The sequence below is a fragment of the Rhagoletis pomonella genome, unplaced genomic scaffold (assembly GCF_013731165.1).
Source record: "Rhagoletis pomonella isolate Grant_MI unplaced genomic scaffold, Rhpom_1.0 Rhpom_scaffold_04595, whole genome shotgun sequence".
NCBI classification, from domain to species: domain Eukaryota; kingdom Metazoa; phylum Arthropoda; class Insecta; order Diptera; family Tephritidae; genus Rhagoletis; species Rhagoletis pomonella.
Genome location: NW_023463144.1, coordinates 1 through 15,298, shown reverse-complemented (window position 1 = coordinate 15,298; position 15,298 = coordinate 1). Strand labels below are relative to the sequence as shown.

The window sequence follows — 15,298 nt, the reverse complement described above, 5'->3', positions numbered from 1 at the left end:
CGCTTAGCTGCGGGCAAAAGCTAGTACTCAGTCATATCAGAATGCAGATAGAAGAAAATCTCGTCGCTGGTAAATGTCACACTTTTTGATCCCTAAATATTCCTAAAATTTTCTAATGTATATTTTTTGGTAACATAGCCCATCGCATAAATTCACACACTTCCGTTTATTTTATGCAATACGAATATGCGGGCAGCTTGCATGCGCAAATACATAAGTCCATCAAGCACTTGATGCATATTTTTACGATGTCAAAAACCTTGCCATAAATTCAGAGATAAAGCTATGGATGCTTTTTGAGTTGTTACAAATAGTGGTGCTACATACAAATGAGTGTATTTGTTCTATCAGCACTCACATATATATTGTGATATATTTTTTTTCATTTGTCAGCACAATTCACAGTGTAAGAAAGCAAATACAAAAGAGGAATGTGGTATGTATGTATATATTTCAACACTCGTCCACGTAATGTTGTTTATTTATTTTTGGATTTATCTTATTTACTCCAAGTAACGAATAATGGCAAACATTGACAGCAATAAATGTCAAATTTTAGACATGGATGGAGAAAATTGGATTAACCAGATAAAGCAATGAAAAAATAGAAACACACCTAACCCGACAGGTCGGATGTTCAATCAAATCCCTTGTTATTTTAAACAATAAACGAATAACAATGAAATTTTGAACATTTTTGTTTTTGCAATAAGATTCAATGGATGCTGCTTTTATTTTGCGTTTGAGATGGCAGGATATTTAAAAGCGGAGGCAGGGAGGCAAAGTAGGAAAGGTAAAAGTAATTGTGATTTACTGAAGCATACTTTTCGATGCGACTTGGTAAGGAATTCATATTTTTTATGAACACTATGCCATCTTTAGAAGGTATCCGACGTATATCTTTCTCCATTTTATTATTATCAAACCACTATTTAATTACACAAATATTTATGCATACTGTATTTTTTATTGACGATTCGAGTTTCAACAATTCTCCGTTCAAGAATCGCATTAGTCATTAATACCCAAAATTTTTTTTAATTACTACTTTTTCTTGTAATGAATTCCAATATATGTACATACGTCTAGATTTCGAACTCTAATTGAATGCTCGAAAGTACAAAAAAAAATTAGTAAATATATTAAAAACCCGAAATCAATTTTTGAGAATTTGAAAACTTAACATAAATTTTGGTTAATTAAAAATTCTTTTACTTGTTTTATATTTTGAAAACTAAGCATAGTGTTATGTTAAATTTTGATAATTTTTGGTAATTCATAAACTGGACATCGATCTTTAAATGAAAAATCTTTCGGCTTTGTGTTTGAAAAGTGAATATAAAAATGTAGGTGCAGGTACAAAGGAAAGTGAGCATATGTGCTTGTATAGGTTTATTTACATTGCGCGCGTATCATCTTCTTACAGTCCAATTTTTTCAGCCTCTTAACCATTCAATGCCTTTTTTGTCTCGCCTTCCGGCCTTATAACTAATATAATCTTTCATATATTTTTCAAAGGAAATTATTGGGTGAATTATTTACATTAAACAACAAAGAGTCTTTGGAAAGGAAAATCAAAACTTTTCCATTAAAACTTCAGCTCTCTAATGATCATATCGTAAATATTTTAAACAAACAAAAAAATACATTTTGATTTTACTATGAAAAAATCCAGTATCGGCATGGCGTATACGCAACATTCGAACTGAAATGTAGGTAGCAGACTTTGCTTACTTTTGAATACGGTTTCATCGCTATTTTCCAAATCTTTTAATAATTTTTAGTAATTTAAATAAATTAAAAAGCTTCACATTTCCATTGGTTTAGAACCTCTGTGGTTTTTTCATAAGACACAATATGTATAGATATGTATGTATGTACATATATAAAAAAATTAACATCAAAACTCACCACGCAATTCATCGATACTCTGGCGCTTTGTAACCACAATATTTTCAGCACTTGTACCAACAATATAAGACTTACAGATAGTATGCCTTACGCATTTATTGCTTAACTGTGCGCACACAAAAAAGTGCAAAACTTTTCAACTATTTTTTTGGTTATCACATTACAACTTTTACTAAAAAAGTCTTTATTTTCCTCACTCTCCCACTCTCCATTTCTTTTCGTACACAAGTCACCAAATATTTCCAATTGAATACATATAAATAGCCAAACAAGTTAATAAGTGGAAACAAGAATCATCTTGTATACCTACCCCCAATTCCACATAGATTGTATAGATGGGATAAGGCAACGCAATCACCATGCCAGTCAGCCAAGTTGCACAGCAACAAACAAATGCAGGCAGCCGGCCCTGTAATGGATCACTCAGCCAACGCATGCGGTCCCAAGCGATGAGAATGTGCGATATCATGGCCACATGCAGCGGTATATCCTATGGGAGAAGAGAGAGAGAAAAATATACATTTTTATTAAATAAAAACGATTTATTTATGTTTACGGCGATTCTATACTAAATGTAAGAAAAGGTAGTGATTTTCTGGGTGATGGCCTTCGATTTGGCTCAAATTTTGCGCACAGCCTAATTTCATACTAAAACTGTCAGAAATAGACTAAAAAAAATGCTACTTACAAATTATGGGTGTGGTAAATATGTATCAATAAAACAGTAATGTTGGATGAACCAAATTTTTTATAAATTCACTATTTTTTGCTCTAACTCCAATAAATTCAGGTGACTTTGCAAAGGTAATGAATCAAGCTACGATCTTCCTTAGTACCTTAATAATTAAAAAAAAAAAAATATTTAAAAAATTTTTAAGTCAATTTCTGTTAGTGCTATTATGAAATTAGGCTGTGCGCAAAATTTTAGCCAAATCGAATCGTTTTATTTGGAATAGCCGTAAAAACAAATGGGCGTACTCGAATAAAAGTTTCCTAATTATCACTCGCACTTTTCTATTTCGTAATCAAGCTAAATTTATCTCAATTATCATTATGAAAACTTTTCAATTAAATTTGTCTGATATTTCTAGTTGCCCATAGTAACTTTCCAACTAACATTTGAAACCTTATGAATACGAGCATCTGCACAAAAATTAGCATTTTACATAGTATTTTTATGTGTATTTGATTTTACTCGTGTACATACAAGTGTATTATATACATACATATGTTTATCGCACTCCATAAACAGCCTCTCATGTGTTGCCATGTCAGTGAATTCGTCCAACTTCCTGTTTATAATTGCCTTCAAGGCGCAAACTTTTGAATATCTGCCACACAAGCGAATCTCGAGTGCAGATTTTAATGGCTAAAGTTTTTAGCCGCAATTAAAAATAGCTGATACATGCTATGCTTGTGTGTATGTCTGTATGTATGTGTGTGCGACGTTACTGCAATAAGTAAGCATTCGCCTGGGTATGGCCACAAAGATCTAATTTTGTGTGAATATACTCATTATTCCAAAATAACCCTGCTTTCTTCGAGGGACCAATGTTTCTATATTCACAATTTTAACTGTAAATTACAGCTTTTTAGACTAGCTTTCTGTTGCTTGAATTACTTCCTAGTATGTATAAACTGAAGTTTTTTCGAGATTTCCGACATTGACGAATAAATTTAAATTTATCTTACACTACCGTAAATATAGCACGAATATTTTTAAATTTTAAATAATTTTCTTGAAAAAAATAATAATTGATTTAACATTAAATTGGTACTTAAAAAATTAGCAATAATAGTTAAAAAAAAATACCCCAAAGACATGTAAATTAGGAAGAGGCGATGAGAAAAATAAAAAAAAGGAATTTTCTCGCAAAATTTGGATGGTGGATTGTTTTTTTTTTTAATTTTTTTCGCAGCTTAGTACCTCATTCCTACCCAAATTGTTGATTAGTTTTTAAGGCGGAAACCATCGAAGAGTTTCCTTCAAATTTACTGCCCTGATACCACTAGTCGCCAGATGGTTTGAAACACTTTTGATCTTACTGGAACGAACTCGACTGGAATCGACGATTTTTGCAACTGCACTTCGATTACGAATTCAGCTGGCTACCCTACGAAGCAGTAGGAATAACTAAATTAATTAGTGAACAAATATTAACTTATTAGTTAGCAAATCGTTCACTTTTATATGTACATAAATGTAAAAATTTAAGAATTTGTTTTATTCAAATTACCGAAGACAGAAATGTGTCGATATATCAGCAAAAAAAATTTTTTTCACTTGAAACTTGCATATTATTATACTAGAAATTGATATGCTATAAAGTGCATACCTTAAACAATTCTAGAAATAAAATGTAAAAAAATAGTGAAAAATCCAAAATTTTCATCTGCAATTTTTTTCATTTTAGGGGAACTCCATAATTGTTTTTAACTAGCTCTTATTTCGATTATGCGGCACGGTGTGGCGGTTGCCGTAAATTTAATGCGCAACATTTTGGCCACGTCATCGTCGATATTTATTGGTTTAAAATATGTACACAAATAGAAGATACAGTTATGCATTCAAAAACTTTGGCGAACTTTGTGACGATTTGTTTTTCTATGCATACCTTGATAACTTTATCTTTCTACCTACCGTAACTTAATAAATAATCCAATGTACATCTCATTAGCTCACTTCCTTAAATGAAATTCGAATTTTAATTTTTTATACGAAAAAGACTTTGTTTTATTTATTATACTTAGCGTGTCTGTATAAGTACATAAGTTAAAGCTATAACGTATGTCTCAATTCATCCCTGATATTATTTGTTTTTTTGTAAAGGTTTTTTTGTTTTTCATTAACATTAACGGTCAAATGCGCGTTAACTTTTTTGGAAAAACATCAGCTTAGATAACTGATAAAGTAAATAAATCTAAAAGCTCCTGAGGGTGCTGTGAGAATTCCACATTCAAAGCCATGGCCAAAGTTTGCAGCAACTTTAGTTGCCTTTCTATGATATAGAACACCAACTGATTGCAAGTTTTTAGCAAAACATCTCCATAAGTAGCCATCTCCCTGCTACTATGTGTAAGAATAATATTTTGTTAATTTTTTAATTTTCATCTACATGTGTTCTCGAAATCGCGCACACAAACTGCAAACGAAAAGTTGTAGCTACAAAGCGCAAAGCTTTCTAGCCTACGACAGCTTTGTAAAATGATGACAGCAATATGGCTCAACGATGACTGTAGATAATAACGAATTTCAGGAAATGAAGCGTTGCCCCCACACTCTACATTCAATCTGTTGTCAATAGCAATAGCAAAAGCTGACGGAGTAAAGTGATTAAAATGGCAATCGGTTGGCTGAATAATGGCGTGTTCGGCAAAACGCCATATTTTGCATTATTTACCATTTCAATAGGAACGTTTTCACTTCATTAAACCGGAAAAATAACAAAAACAGAAGAGCAGATTGTTATTAAATTTCAGTGCCATTGGCAAAGACGCACAATGATTATGATAATAACACTGGTTTACAGCGAAAATATTCTATGGTTGCTACTAGCCAATTCCTATGTAGAATTGCTCGGTGATTCCGAAAATCGAGATACATTTTTTTTTCTATGGATAGCTTTTCGAGATATACCGTTATTCAGCTTTAATAGTGGTTTCACTAAATCATGTATATTTTACTAACTAATTGAATAATCGTAATACGAGATACGGAAAATGAAAGAAAATTAAATTCTTCATAAACCGTATATACATCACTTTTCGATAGCCCTGATATTTTCTGAGAAATTAGTTAATCATTTCTGACACCTCTTGTTTTGGATGTAAACACTCTATCTACTCAGGTGTACGTGGCATATATGTATACCCGATTAAGTGGAACCACTTCTTTTTTAAGCTGAATAACGGTGAATTGCAAATAACTGAAAACGTATCCATTAAAAAACAAAATTAACTCGATTTTCGGAATCAGCGAGCGATTCTACATACAAATCGGATAGTGGCGTCTCACAGCGCGGCCGAAATCCAAAAGTGTGGCCAAAATTCTAAGCTTTGAAATAATGAGTTGAAATTTCGTACTAGGGGGTTTCCGGGGTCACCAATTACCGATCCGCTGTCAGAATTGCAAAATTCAAAAAGGCGGATCAGTATGGCGTCTAGTAAATTTGGAGCTTTTTAATTAGATTTCTTCAGAAGATTTTGAGTATGCAGTTTTATAGCCCATTCAATTTTAGTACAATAAAGTCCATGTTTAAAGCAGCTAGGACTTACCGTTGATTTTTGACAATTTTTTTTGTTGACGGTGTCAGTCATTTTCTCCATACGTAGTAATATGAAGAAAATTGCACAACACCTTCAACAAAAAAAAAATGCCAAAAATCAACCGTAAGTCCCAGCTTCTTTAAACTTGCACTTTGTTTCACCTAAATTTAATGTGGCACGAAACTTCATACTCAAAATCTTAATGAATATAAGGAGCAGAAATGAGCACCTGAATTTTTTCTTTTATTCTGTAGCTAATACATTTTTACGTAAAGTCCAATAGGTTTATAGGCAGCATCCGACAGCGTGTTGTTACTGTTACATTTCACAACTGAAATTTTGTTTAAAAACAAACGAAAAAATACCTTTAAATTTTTATTTCTTAACATTTTTTTAACTTATTTTACTAAACCATTTGGTTTTGTTTGATTTCCTATTATCTAACTACCTTTATAAGTTAATAACTTTTCGGTCACACTACAAATAAATATAAAGAGAGGACTTAGGGTACGGGTCGTTAGAGTGAACACTTTTCGCTTCTTAGGTGATCCCTTAAGCCAACTCAATGTCAAAAAAGGCCTATCTAGAAACTTTATTTTCTCGAATTACGGCCGCACTTTTGGGATTCGGCCACACTGTGCATCTGGAGAACAAAATCAAAATTAAAATTTGTGATCAATTTTAATTATAGAGGAGGGTGCGCGCGCGCAATTGATAACAAAGAAAGTGTATTAATTTAATTTACGATATTATTTGCCATTCCAACAACACAAACGCTACTCTCACAACAAAATGTGCAGAAAATGAAAGCAATTATCGCTAATGAATAGCATCGATAAAGGTGAGGTGCTTGCGAGTGTCATGGCAACCAATATGGACGGGGGGGGTGTGAAGGCAACTGTAAGTAAAAGTAGCGAAAGCAAAACCGAGTTTTAATAAATTTTATGTTTCCAATTTTGTGTATGTGTTTGACAGTGTGCTAACAATATGCTATATTAAACAACAAAGAAACAAAAAAAAAAATAATTCATGAAAATCTGTTGACAAGCCTGCCTGCCAGCCATGTTGGCTGTGGGTCGGTCATTCATACTAGTACAATGTGACTGTCACAGTGGGAAACCAAATTAAGGTACATAGATGGCGTGAGAATGGAATTTTATTTCAGCACCAGTTTAATACTCAGGGATATAGCTCAATTTTATGCGGCAGCAAAAAAGATCCACTTATTCCCATTATAGGTACCTCACTTGAGTTTATGGTGGTATGTGAGTAATCTGGTTGCGTCTAAGTACTACATAAAAGTGTCACTGAAGTGTCTCAATAATAAAAATGAAAAATCAGCGAAAATAAGAAATAGCAAAGTTCTACCAGCTGTCAAATATAATATACGCACTTTTCTATTTCATATGCCAGGATGTGCGAAATGTGAGCCAAACATAGCGTATACGTAACATTTATTATGTTTGTGTAATTTACAGTGACTTAAACAGTAGCGCGGATGTTGATTTTTTTCGTTATTTTTACTAAAAATATTGTTTGTGCTTTAAGAAAACCCATATAAATTAAATTTTTAAAATTCCTACAAAATTTAGAATAAAGTAAAACAAAAATATCCTTCATCAAAATTTCGAACTTTTTAATATGAATTTTTAGAAAATTTTTGGGAATGTGTTTTTGTTTTTTGCTGAAAGTTTTTTGCACAATTTCCATTTAAACGTGAATTTCTTAAAAATTTAAAAAATCGCATTTGTTACACCGTGCGTCAAAACAAAAAGTTTCGAAACACACGAAACAGTCAATACTTATACTCACGAAACTATGGAAAAAATATAAAACACTGCGTTTTTAGTTTTTCTCTCTGACGTCAGGATATTTTTAAAGGACTTAAAGGAATTTTTTTTAAAACTCAGTGCAGTATAGTATAAGAATATTCTGTAGAATTAAAAAAATAATATATTTTTTTTGGTTTACAAAGACAAATATTCCCCTTTAATTAATTTTAAGTTTTTAGGCTTATAAATTTAGTGGGACCGAAATTCGATTTTTTTTTTTCAAAAATAAGTCAGGCAAAATTTCAAGGATAAAATTTTAAAAGGACATGTTCAATACCTACTCGTCTTTATGCACCAAACAATTTAATCTGCTTCAATTTACAGAATTTTATCTTCAATTTCATACCCATACTGTTTTTCTGCATTTTTGTAATAATTTTTTGAAGTGATCATATTTTTCAAATTTCAAAGTGCTTTAAAAAAATTCTGAAGTCAGAAAGAAAAACTACATTTGACCCATTATTTCGCGAATACATATATTTTTTTGTGTGTAAAAAGAACGCACGGTGTTATATGAAAAAACCGCAAAAGATCAGTGGCAAAAAAATAATTAAAAATCACAGCGAATTCCTAGCTGCTTAAACTGCCGAACTGTTTAGTCATCCTGTCGAGTTTTGCGTTAAACAATACTTGGAATGGTCTAGGAAAGTAGTTTGTCTGTACGAGTGCCAGACTGGCATCACCGTTGGTAGTCTCATTTGCTATTTCATTACCCGCTACTCCTTTGTGGGCGGGCACTCGATAAATATGCAGTCTTCTGTTTACCTGATTTACTTTTTGATTTGATTAAGCAATATGCTACCCTGTCCAGGTACTCCAGCACCCACCGCCTTTACCATTTTAGAGCCGACGGTGAAAATGTTTATTTAGGGATCTACGGCTAGGTTTCATTCCCTCGCGCCATCCCTCTTCCTCCATCGTTGTGCGAAACTTTCATACCAATGAAAGCAAAGTGCAATGTACAAACTATGCCTTTCGCCGTAATTGTGCTGTGCCCAGAAGTTCTACAATTGAATTCTCCTATAGCCGTCAATCAAGCTGCGGATTTAGGAGCACAATTTTCCACGATGAGGTTAATGGGCGGTGAATTGAAGACTACTGTTAGAGCAGCTAGTGCGTGAGGACTTTTCTGCGACATGCCACCAAACCAAGGCGCCATAGAGCAGTTTCCGGCTGTCTATGCTGAGTAGCTCCAATGCATATGGGCAGCAGATAGACCCCAAGTGAACTCCAGAACTCCCTCGCTGCTTCCTCAACATTGGACCTCCACAGCAACTTACGATCCAGATACTTTCTGTGCTTTTTAATTGACCACCCGATGCTACACCCAGCCTCGAGAATCTCCACACTGGACCTTATATTTTCTTGTGAGGAGTATCAGGTCCGGTATCAGGACTGTGCGAACCCCTAGCCCTACACGAGATGCCTACTGGTCAATGAATTTCAGGGAGTTGTCCCCTACGTTACTGATCATTTTTAGGTTATTTCCTGTTAGTAGGGTAATGTCGTCGGGGTGCCTTCCTCTCAAATTATATTACTAAATGTTTGATCGTTAAAGCATACTCCTTGTATTTCAGAGCCTTATCAAGGTGTTGTACTAACGAGTGTAGCGCTGTCTCTGTGGACTTGCCTTTAATGTACGCATGTCGCACCTTGGCAAAAATGCCTGGCGACATAGTGTCCCTGATGTGAGTGTCACGAATTTTGTTCAGCGTTTTTTAGGAGGAATGAGGGTAAACTTATGGGCCTCTCTCTATTCCTTTGGTAAAACTGTGTTGCTCTTGCCTGCCTTGAGGCAACCCTCGTTTCCCTCCACAGTAGAGAACAAATTCTGAACACTTGCTTGAGTCACTGTATGTACGTCATCCGCACTAAACGACGACTATTCTTAGATGGCTCATGTAACAAACGAGATTTGCTTCTCTGTTATCCAATTGAGGTAAATCGAATTTTTCGACCTTTTTTGTATAGATTCGATTTGTTATCAATTTGATGCTATTTAATCTCAATAAAGACACTGAAAATAGAGTGCCAAAATTCTTTGACCTTCTTTTGGAAAGTAGTATTTTGTTATATTTTATTTACACATAAGGGTGGTGTGCTTATTGATATGGGTAATATGCCTTCCAGCTTCCCTGCTACGGAGAACTGCGTTGAATAATTTTAAAGCCGTCATCAACTCGCCTGGGCCCGTAAATATTCTGCATAATTTTTCTTTCGAACAATCCAAGTGCCGCCTAATCGGATGTTTTCAACAGTCGCTGCAGTGCCAAGGCTCGAATGCGCAGACTGCTTGCTTTAAGGCACGAGATACATCGCCATGTTCGTCTTCACTTCCGGTACTACTCGATTAGCTTCCGTATCCAACTAGGAGTGGTTGTTGGGGTAGACGAAGTCGATGTCATCGACACATGACAGCGTCTGTACGCTCTTATAAAAGGTATTTCATAAGGTTCTGTTATCGATTGGAATCAAATCTCGGTTTCGTGACGTCTAACGACGTTCTAAAATCGAAAAGAGATGATGAGTTTCTATCCTCTTCTCGTGCGACTTGTCTTAGCTTTTGCATACTGTGAACACCTGATTAAACAGTTCTCTAACGGGAGGTTAAAGGCCTATCACGCAAAACGCTTGGCAAAACCTTATATACCGTCTTTCTTTTTAGTTAGACAGATCCCATCTAAACTTCAGCCGACAGAAATGCTTTCGGTGTGCCACTCTTATTCTGCAAGCAACTTGTCACGGTCTCAAAACCTTCCGTAACTCACGGCACATTTGCTTGTAATTTCCATGCATTATTCTTGGCAACCAGCAGTTCATCACACTCAGGTATTTTGGCCTCCTGTCTTCAGCTCCCTATATCTAACACACATACTTAGTTCATTTTGCACCGGATAAGCAGCAGCTTTACTTCCAGCGCTTTGCTTAGCTTGATTTGGTCGCTGTGTGGATCTTTACTTTTCCCGAGTTCAGCTAAGTTTACGTGGTTGCAGAGCTGGCTTTGTGAACCATGAAGTTATCACTCTTCGCTACAAATTGTGCTCTATAGTCAGCTCCTGTTCAGCTCAAAAGTCAGGAGTCCAGATCGTGCGTACGTCAGCCCACCCGGGGTTTTCATCAAGCTATGTCGTGATACCCACAGTGGCGGAGGGCCAGCTATTTCAACGAAACGACACAAGCTAATTTTGTTTTGCATACTCAATTCGAACACTTGAGTTTGAAATTGTCTACAAATCTTGGTACTATTCTTAGGGTTAAAGAGATTGGCTCGAGCTGACCCATACCAACTGAAATGTCTTCCTTACTACCATACCAAAACAAACCTAAATGTGGATTAAATGAAGAGTAAAAAGGTTTAGATGCTACAATTTTGACAACAACCTACTAAGTGTAATCAAATGGAAAATCAAAATAATTTAAAACCGCTTGATTGAGTGCCACGTACTGAAAACCTATCAGCTATTATTAACCAACTCAGCTCTACCAAAGGTAACTAGCTTTCATATCTGACACATTCTTCTCTTCATCTTCCCACCTTCTTTACACTACACGCTCTCTTCTCAACACTCACCTGCAGCATCGGCAGAAAGAAGCATAAAAATTGGCCGAAAATCCAATTTTGTATGAGCATCACCATCAGCGTTATGGGCAACACCAGCGCACACTGCACAAAATGGCACAAAGCCAAATTAACAATGAACGCGTGCGTCACATCTTTGTAGAGGCGATGGTACATCACATACGCTATAATGGCCACGTTCATTGCAATGCCGATCAACGCCAGCGCTGCGTACTGTATGAGGAATATCCAATAGACAGATTTAATGCTCGCTTTCAAAATGGGCCCATTAACATGGTCCATCGCCTCGGTGTCGTTGAAATCACCAGCCAGGAAATGGGCAATAACCATCAAATATTTCTCTGGTATGTCTTTCAATTTTAGCTCCATTTCTTGTTGCTGTTGATGTTGATTCGAGCTCACGGCGGCCGCCATGCGATAGTCGAGCGCTTCATTGTTGCTCTCATCTTCGCTCATATCGTTGGCGGTGTGATAGGCGTAGGGTGAGGAGCGCATTTTGTTGTTGACTTTTGGTTTTCGTTTTTATTGTTGTTTAATTGAATTGTGCGACTATGCCGCTGCTCTTTGATAGCCAAGCGTAGCGTGCGTGAACTGCAAGTGAATTTCAAATTGCCACTTGGACATTTGATTGTCGATTACTGTAATGAAGGAGAAGGAAAATATTTTTTGTTAGTGATGTTGTGGAAACTTGTACGATTATAATAAATATTCTTCTGAATGTACTGCACTTTCGACTGGGACATGGAAAGCTCATTTCAATTACAATTACAGTACTTAGCCCTGCCTTTTCACACATAATTCTAGACGGAGAGTTTTAGACTGTGTCCACTATTACCGATTACTCTTAGTGAAGAAACTTTTAGCGGACTAAGTTAAGTTAGACTATACTGGCTGCTCAGGCAAGGAGCGCACTTGGATAATTAGGAGATTGTAGTTTGTGATTCCATGAAGGCGGACACCATTGAGTCGGCGAAACGCCATGCTCCGATTTTGAAATTACGAATGCGGCTAATCCCAATGCCTGAGAGCTCCTCAATGATAAACTGCGAGCCAAAATTTTAACCATTTTAGCCTTGCGAAGGCTTGGCAATCTAATATAAATGCTGAGATGCTTCCACCTCATCACCCTCTTTACCGCTGATACAAAAGGGATCAGGAGAGAATGATAACCTTACCGCATGAATACCAATTGCACAATGGCATAACCAACCAATAGCGAGACTCGAGACTTTGCAAGCACAGGAATCTCCTTTGATTACCCCAGGCCAGAAAGATCAAGGATCTTTCAATTGCGCATGTTCTAGTTTTATTCCACCGGTCGCTGAGCCTAAATGAGGCCCTACCGTTCAATAGAGAACCGAAGGAGGACCAAGGCGTCCCTAGCTGATCCATACGCGGGGATAACGTTTCAAGAGTTCCGTTCTTTACAAGGTCCATACTCATAAAATCAGTTGACTACAGACTCAGAATGCCAGCTCTGTCTGGAGGACAATGAGACGTAAGGGCATATTTTGTGCGAAAATCAGACCTTGGCCAACTGGACTCCGTAGAACAAAATAGGCTTAGCTATGGTTCCATCGAGCAAATCACTTGCTTTCGGCCAGAGACCCCACGTCATACCAATAAACCCCCATGCTGCAGTATAAGACAACCGACACCGTTATTGCCCTTTCCTCAATATTAGGTTTCCATTACAGATTCCTATCCTGTCCTGTCCTGTCCTGTCCTGTCCTGCCGGAGAGCTGCAGACAGATACATCGTGGACTATATACTTCCGTGTAAACCAAACCAGTTCCGTCTTGCTGGGCTGCGAGAACGCAATTGGCCGCCCACCTAGAGCGATCACCTGACAGCTAATTTTTCCAGTTCCTCCAGAATGGTAGTGATGTAAATTTTTTTCTTTACGAGGGCATCAACCAGCCGAGCAGAGGCACTTTACCTATTAAGGGTCCGTAAATTCCAGGTACATGCCCTCAAATCGTAGTCCTTTAATCGTTTGCCGTGGTCGTCATCAAAAAGAGTGTTCTCATCCGAGGCTTTGTATTTTTTCTTCACCCGGCATTAAGTATTGCATGACAGCGAGCGCAGGGCGATAACAAGACAATGTGCAACTGCACGCTTTTTCTGATGATAGGCTATCAAAAGACCTTCTTGGGCCCACAAAGCTATAACTCTCAATTCTGGTGTATTGACGGGACACTCTCCGATGAGTTTTTACCCGGTGAGACTGAATCGAACCGTATCTGCTTAGATAAAGATGAGGTGTAGTCATCGCAAAACTTTATTTTAAGCTTCCCATCTAATGCAAGGCTACGGTCTAAATACCTAGGATCGCACTTTTTAGCTAGAACCAAGAAGATCTTCGACTCTGTAACCTGCGAAGCTTCATTTAAGGCACGCCGCCTTAAGTGGGAAAACCTAATATGTGGTAAACGTCTGAACTCAAACGGTGAAAGGCGAGATAAGCTGTGAGTGATGAAAAGGACATATTCAGTTTGGCAGGCACAAAAAAATAGGACTTTTAAAGTACATTAGAAGCCAGGTCGCCCATGAAAGCAATGGAAGTTCGAAATGAAAATTATAGGTAATAGGCGCCACTTCCACAAAAGATAGATGTAGTTTACTAAATTTCCTTGTCGCGGCGCAAATTGACAAACGACCCCAAATAAGTAGAAGAAAAAGTCCCACCTAACGTGACTGTAGACTGCGAGCCCATACGCATAGCCTGAGGATTAGTTCTGACGTTTTATGTCGGTACTGCGAAATGGGACCAGAAATCCCAATGCGGTAAGAAGGCTGACACACCTGGGAATGATGTAGCCAGAGGTTACGCATATTTACTCTCTGCCGCCCTCGAAACTGCTTGAATTTTTTAGAGCGCTTGCGCTGGACGATGTGTTATGATGAGCGCTGAGGGCGCTATAGACCCAATGTACTCTAACAAATCTAATCTTACTATCGCTGCTCTTTTCTTAGCAAATTCACACATCACTGCAAAAACGATTACTTTACCCAACTTAGCTAATCCGGTGGTGCACGTACCAGTGAACAACTGGTGACTTGCCAGTCCGAAACTAATTTTTTTCTAAATTTGCTTTCTTACACACATGCACACATATGTATGTACGTATTTTATGTATCCAACTCAAAGTACACCTTGTCAGGCACTGCAATATTTATTTATTGTACTAGCTAAAGAATAACCGAAGCTCAGGTGCAACATAAATTTATGCAGCAGCTAAACTAGCAAAGCGCCACTTATTTTCTATGCATACTCCAGTCAATTTATGGCCAATTTAGGCTAAAAAAAATAACCGCAAGAACGAGCAAACACAGCAAAAAATGCCTTTCACAGAATTTCAAATGAAATCCTCAAGTGGCTCATGGAAAATGGTTTTGCGCGCAGTTGCAGCAAACAACAAAAGTATTTCCGTTTTCTATTCTTTTCGGAGTGTATTTTTTATAGTTAACCTCCCGCTGCTTCCTTTTTGTGCTGAAAATGCAAACGGAAACGCGCATTTTCCACGCGTTTGCTTGCCACAAAAAGTTGCCAATAGTTTGCTGTTAAAGAAAAAAATTTGTTGGGCCTGGCATAGTAATGCAAATACTAAGGCGGCTAGCAGTTGTGCTATGGAATTGTGGAATCAACGCGGGCTCTTTCTTTCCCCTAGGCAAAACAATTTTGCCAGTCTAACGGCAAAAGGCAATT

General features: G+C 36.9%; 1 protein-coding gene across 1 annotated transcript; it reads right to left on the bottom strand.

Moving 5' to 3' along the window:
• Positions 1 to 1,734: 1,734 nt before the first annotated feature.
• On the bottom strand, positions 1,735 to 12,214 carry LOC118754769 (orexin receptor type 2-like; the record flags this gene model as incomplete). Its single annotated transcript, XM_036489652.1, has 4 exons — positions 11,581 to 12,214; positions 2,222 to 2,401; positions 1,912 to 2,017; positions 1,735 to 1,767 (listed from the first exon to the last, which is right to left on the bottom strand). Coding segments are annotated over exons 1-4 (823 nt in total), but the record flags the coding sequence as incomplete, so codon positions are not given.
• Between the last annotated feature and the right edge of the window lie 3,084 nt (positions 12,215 to 15,298).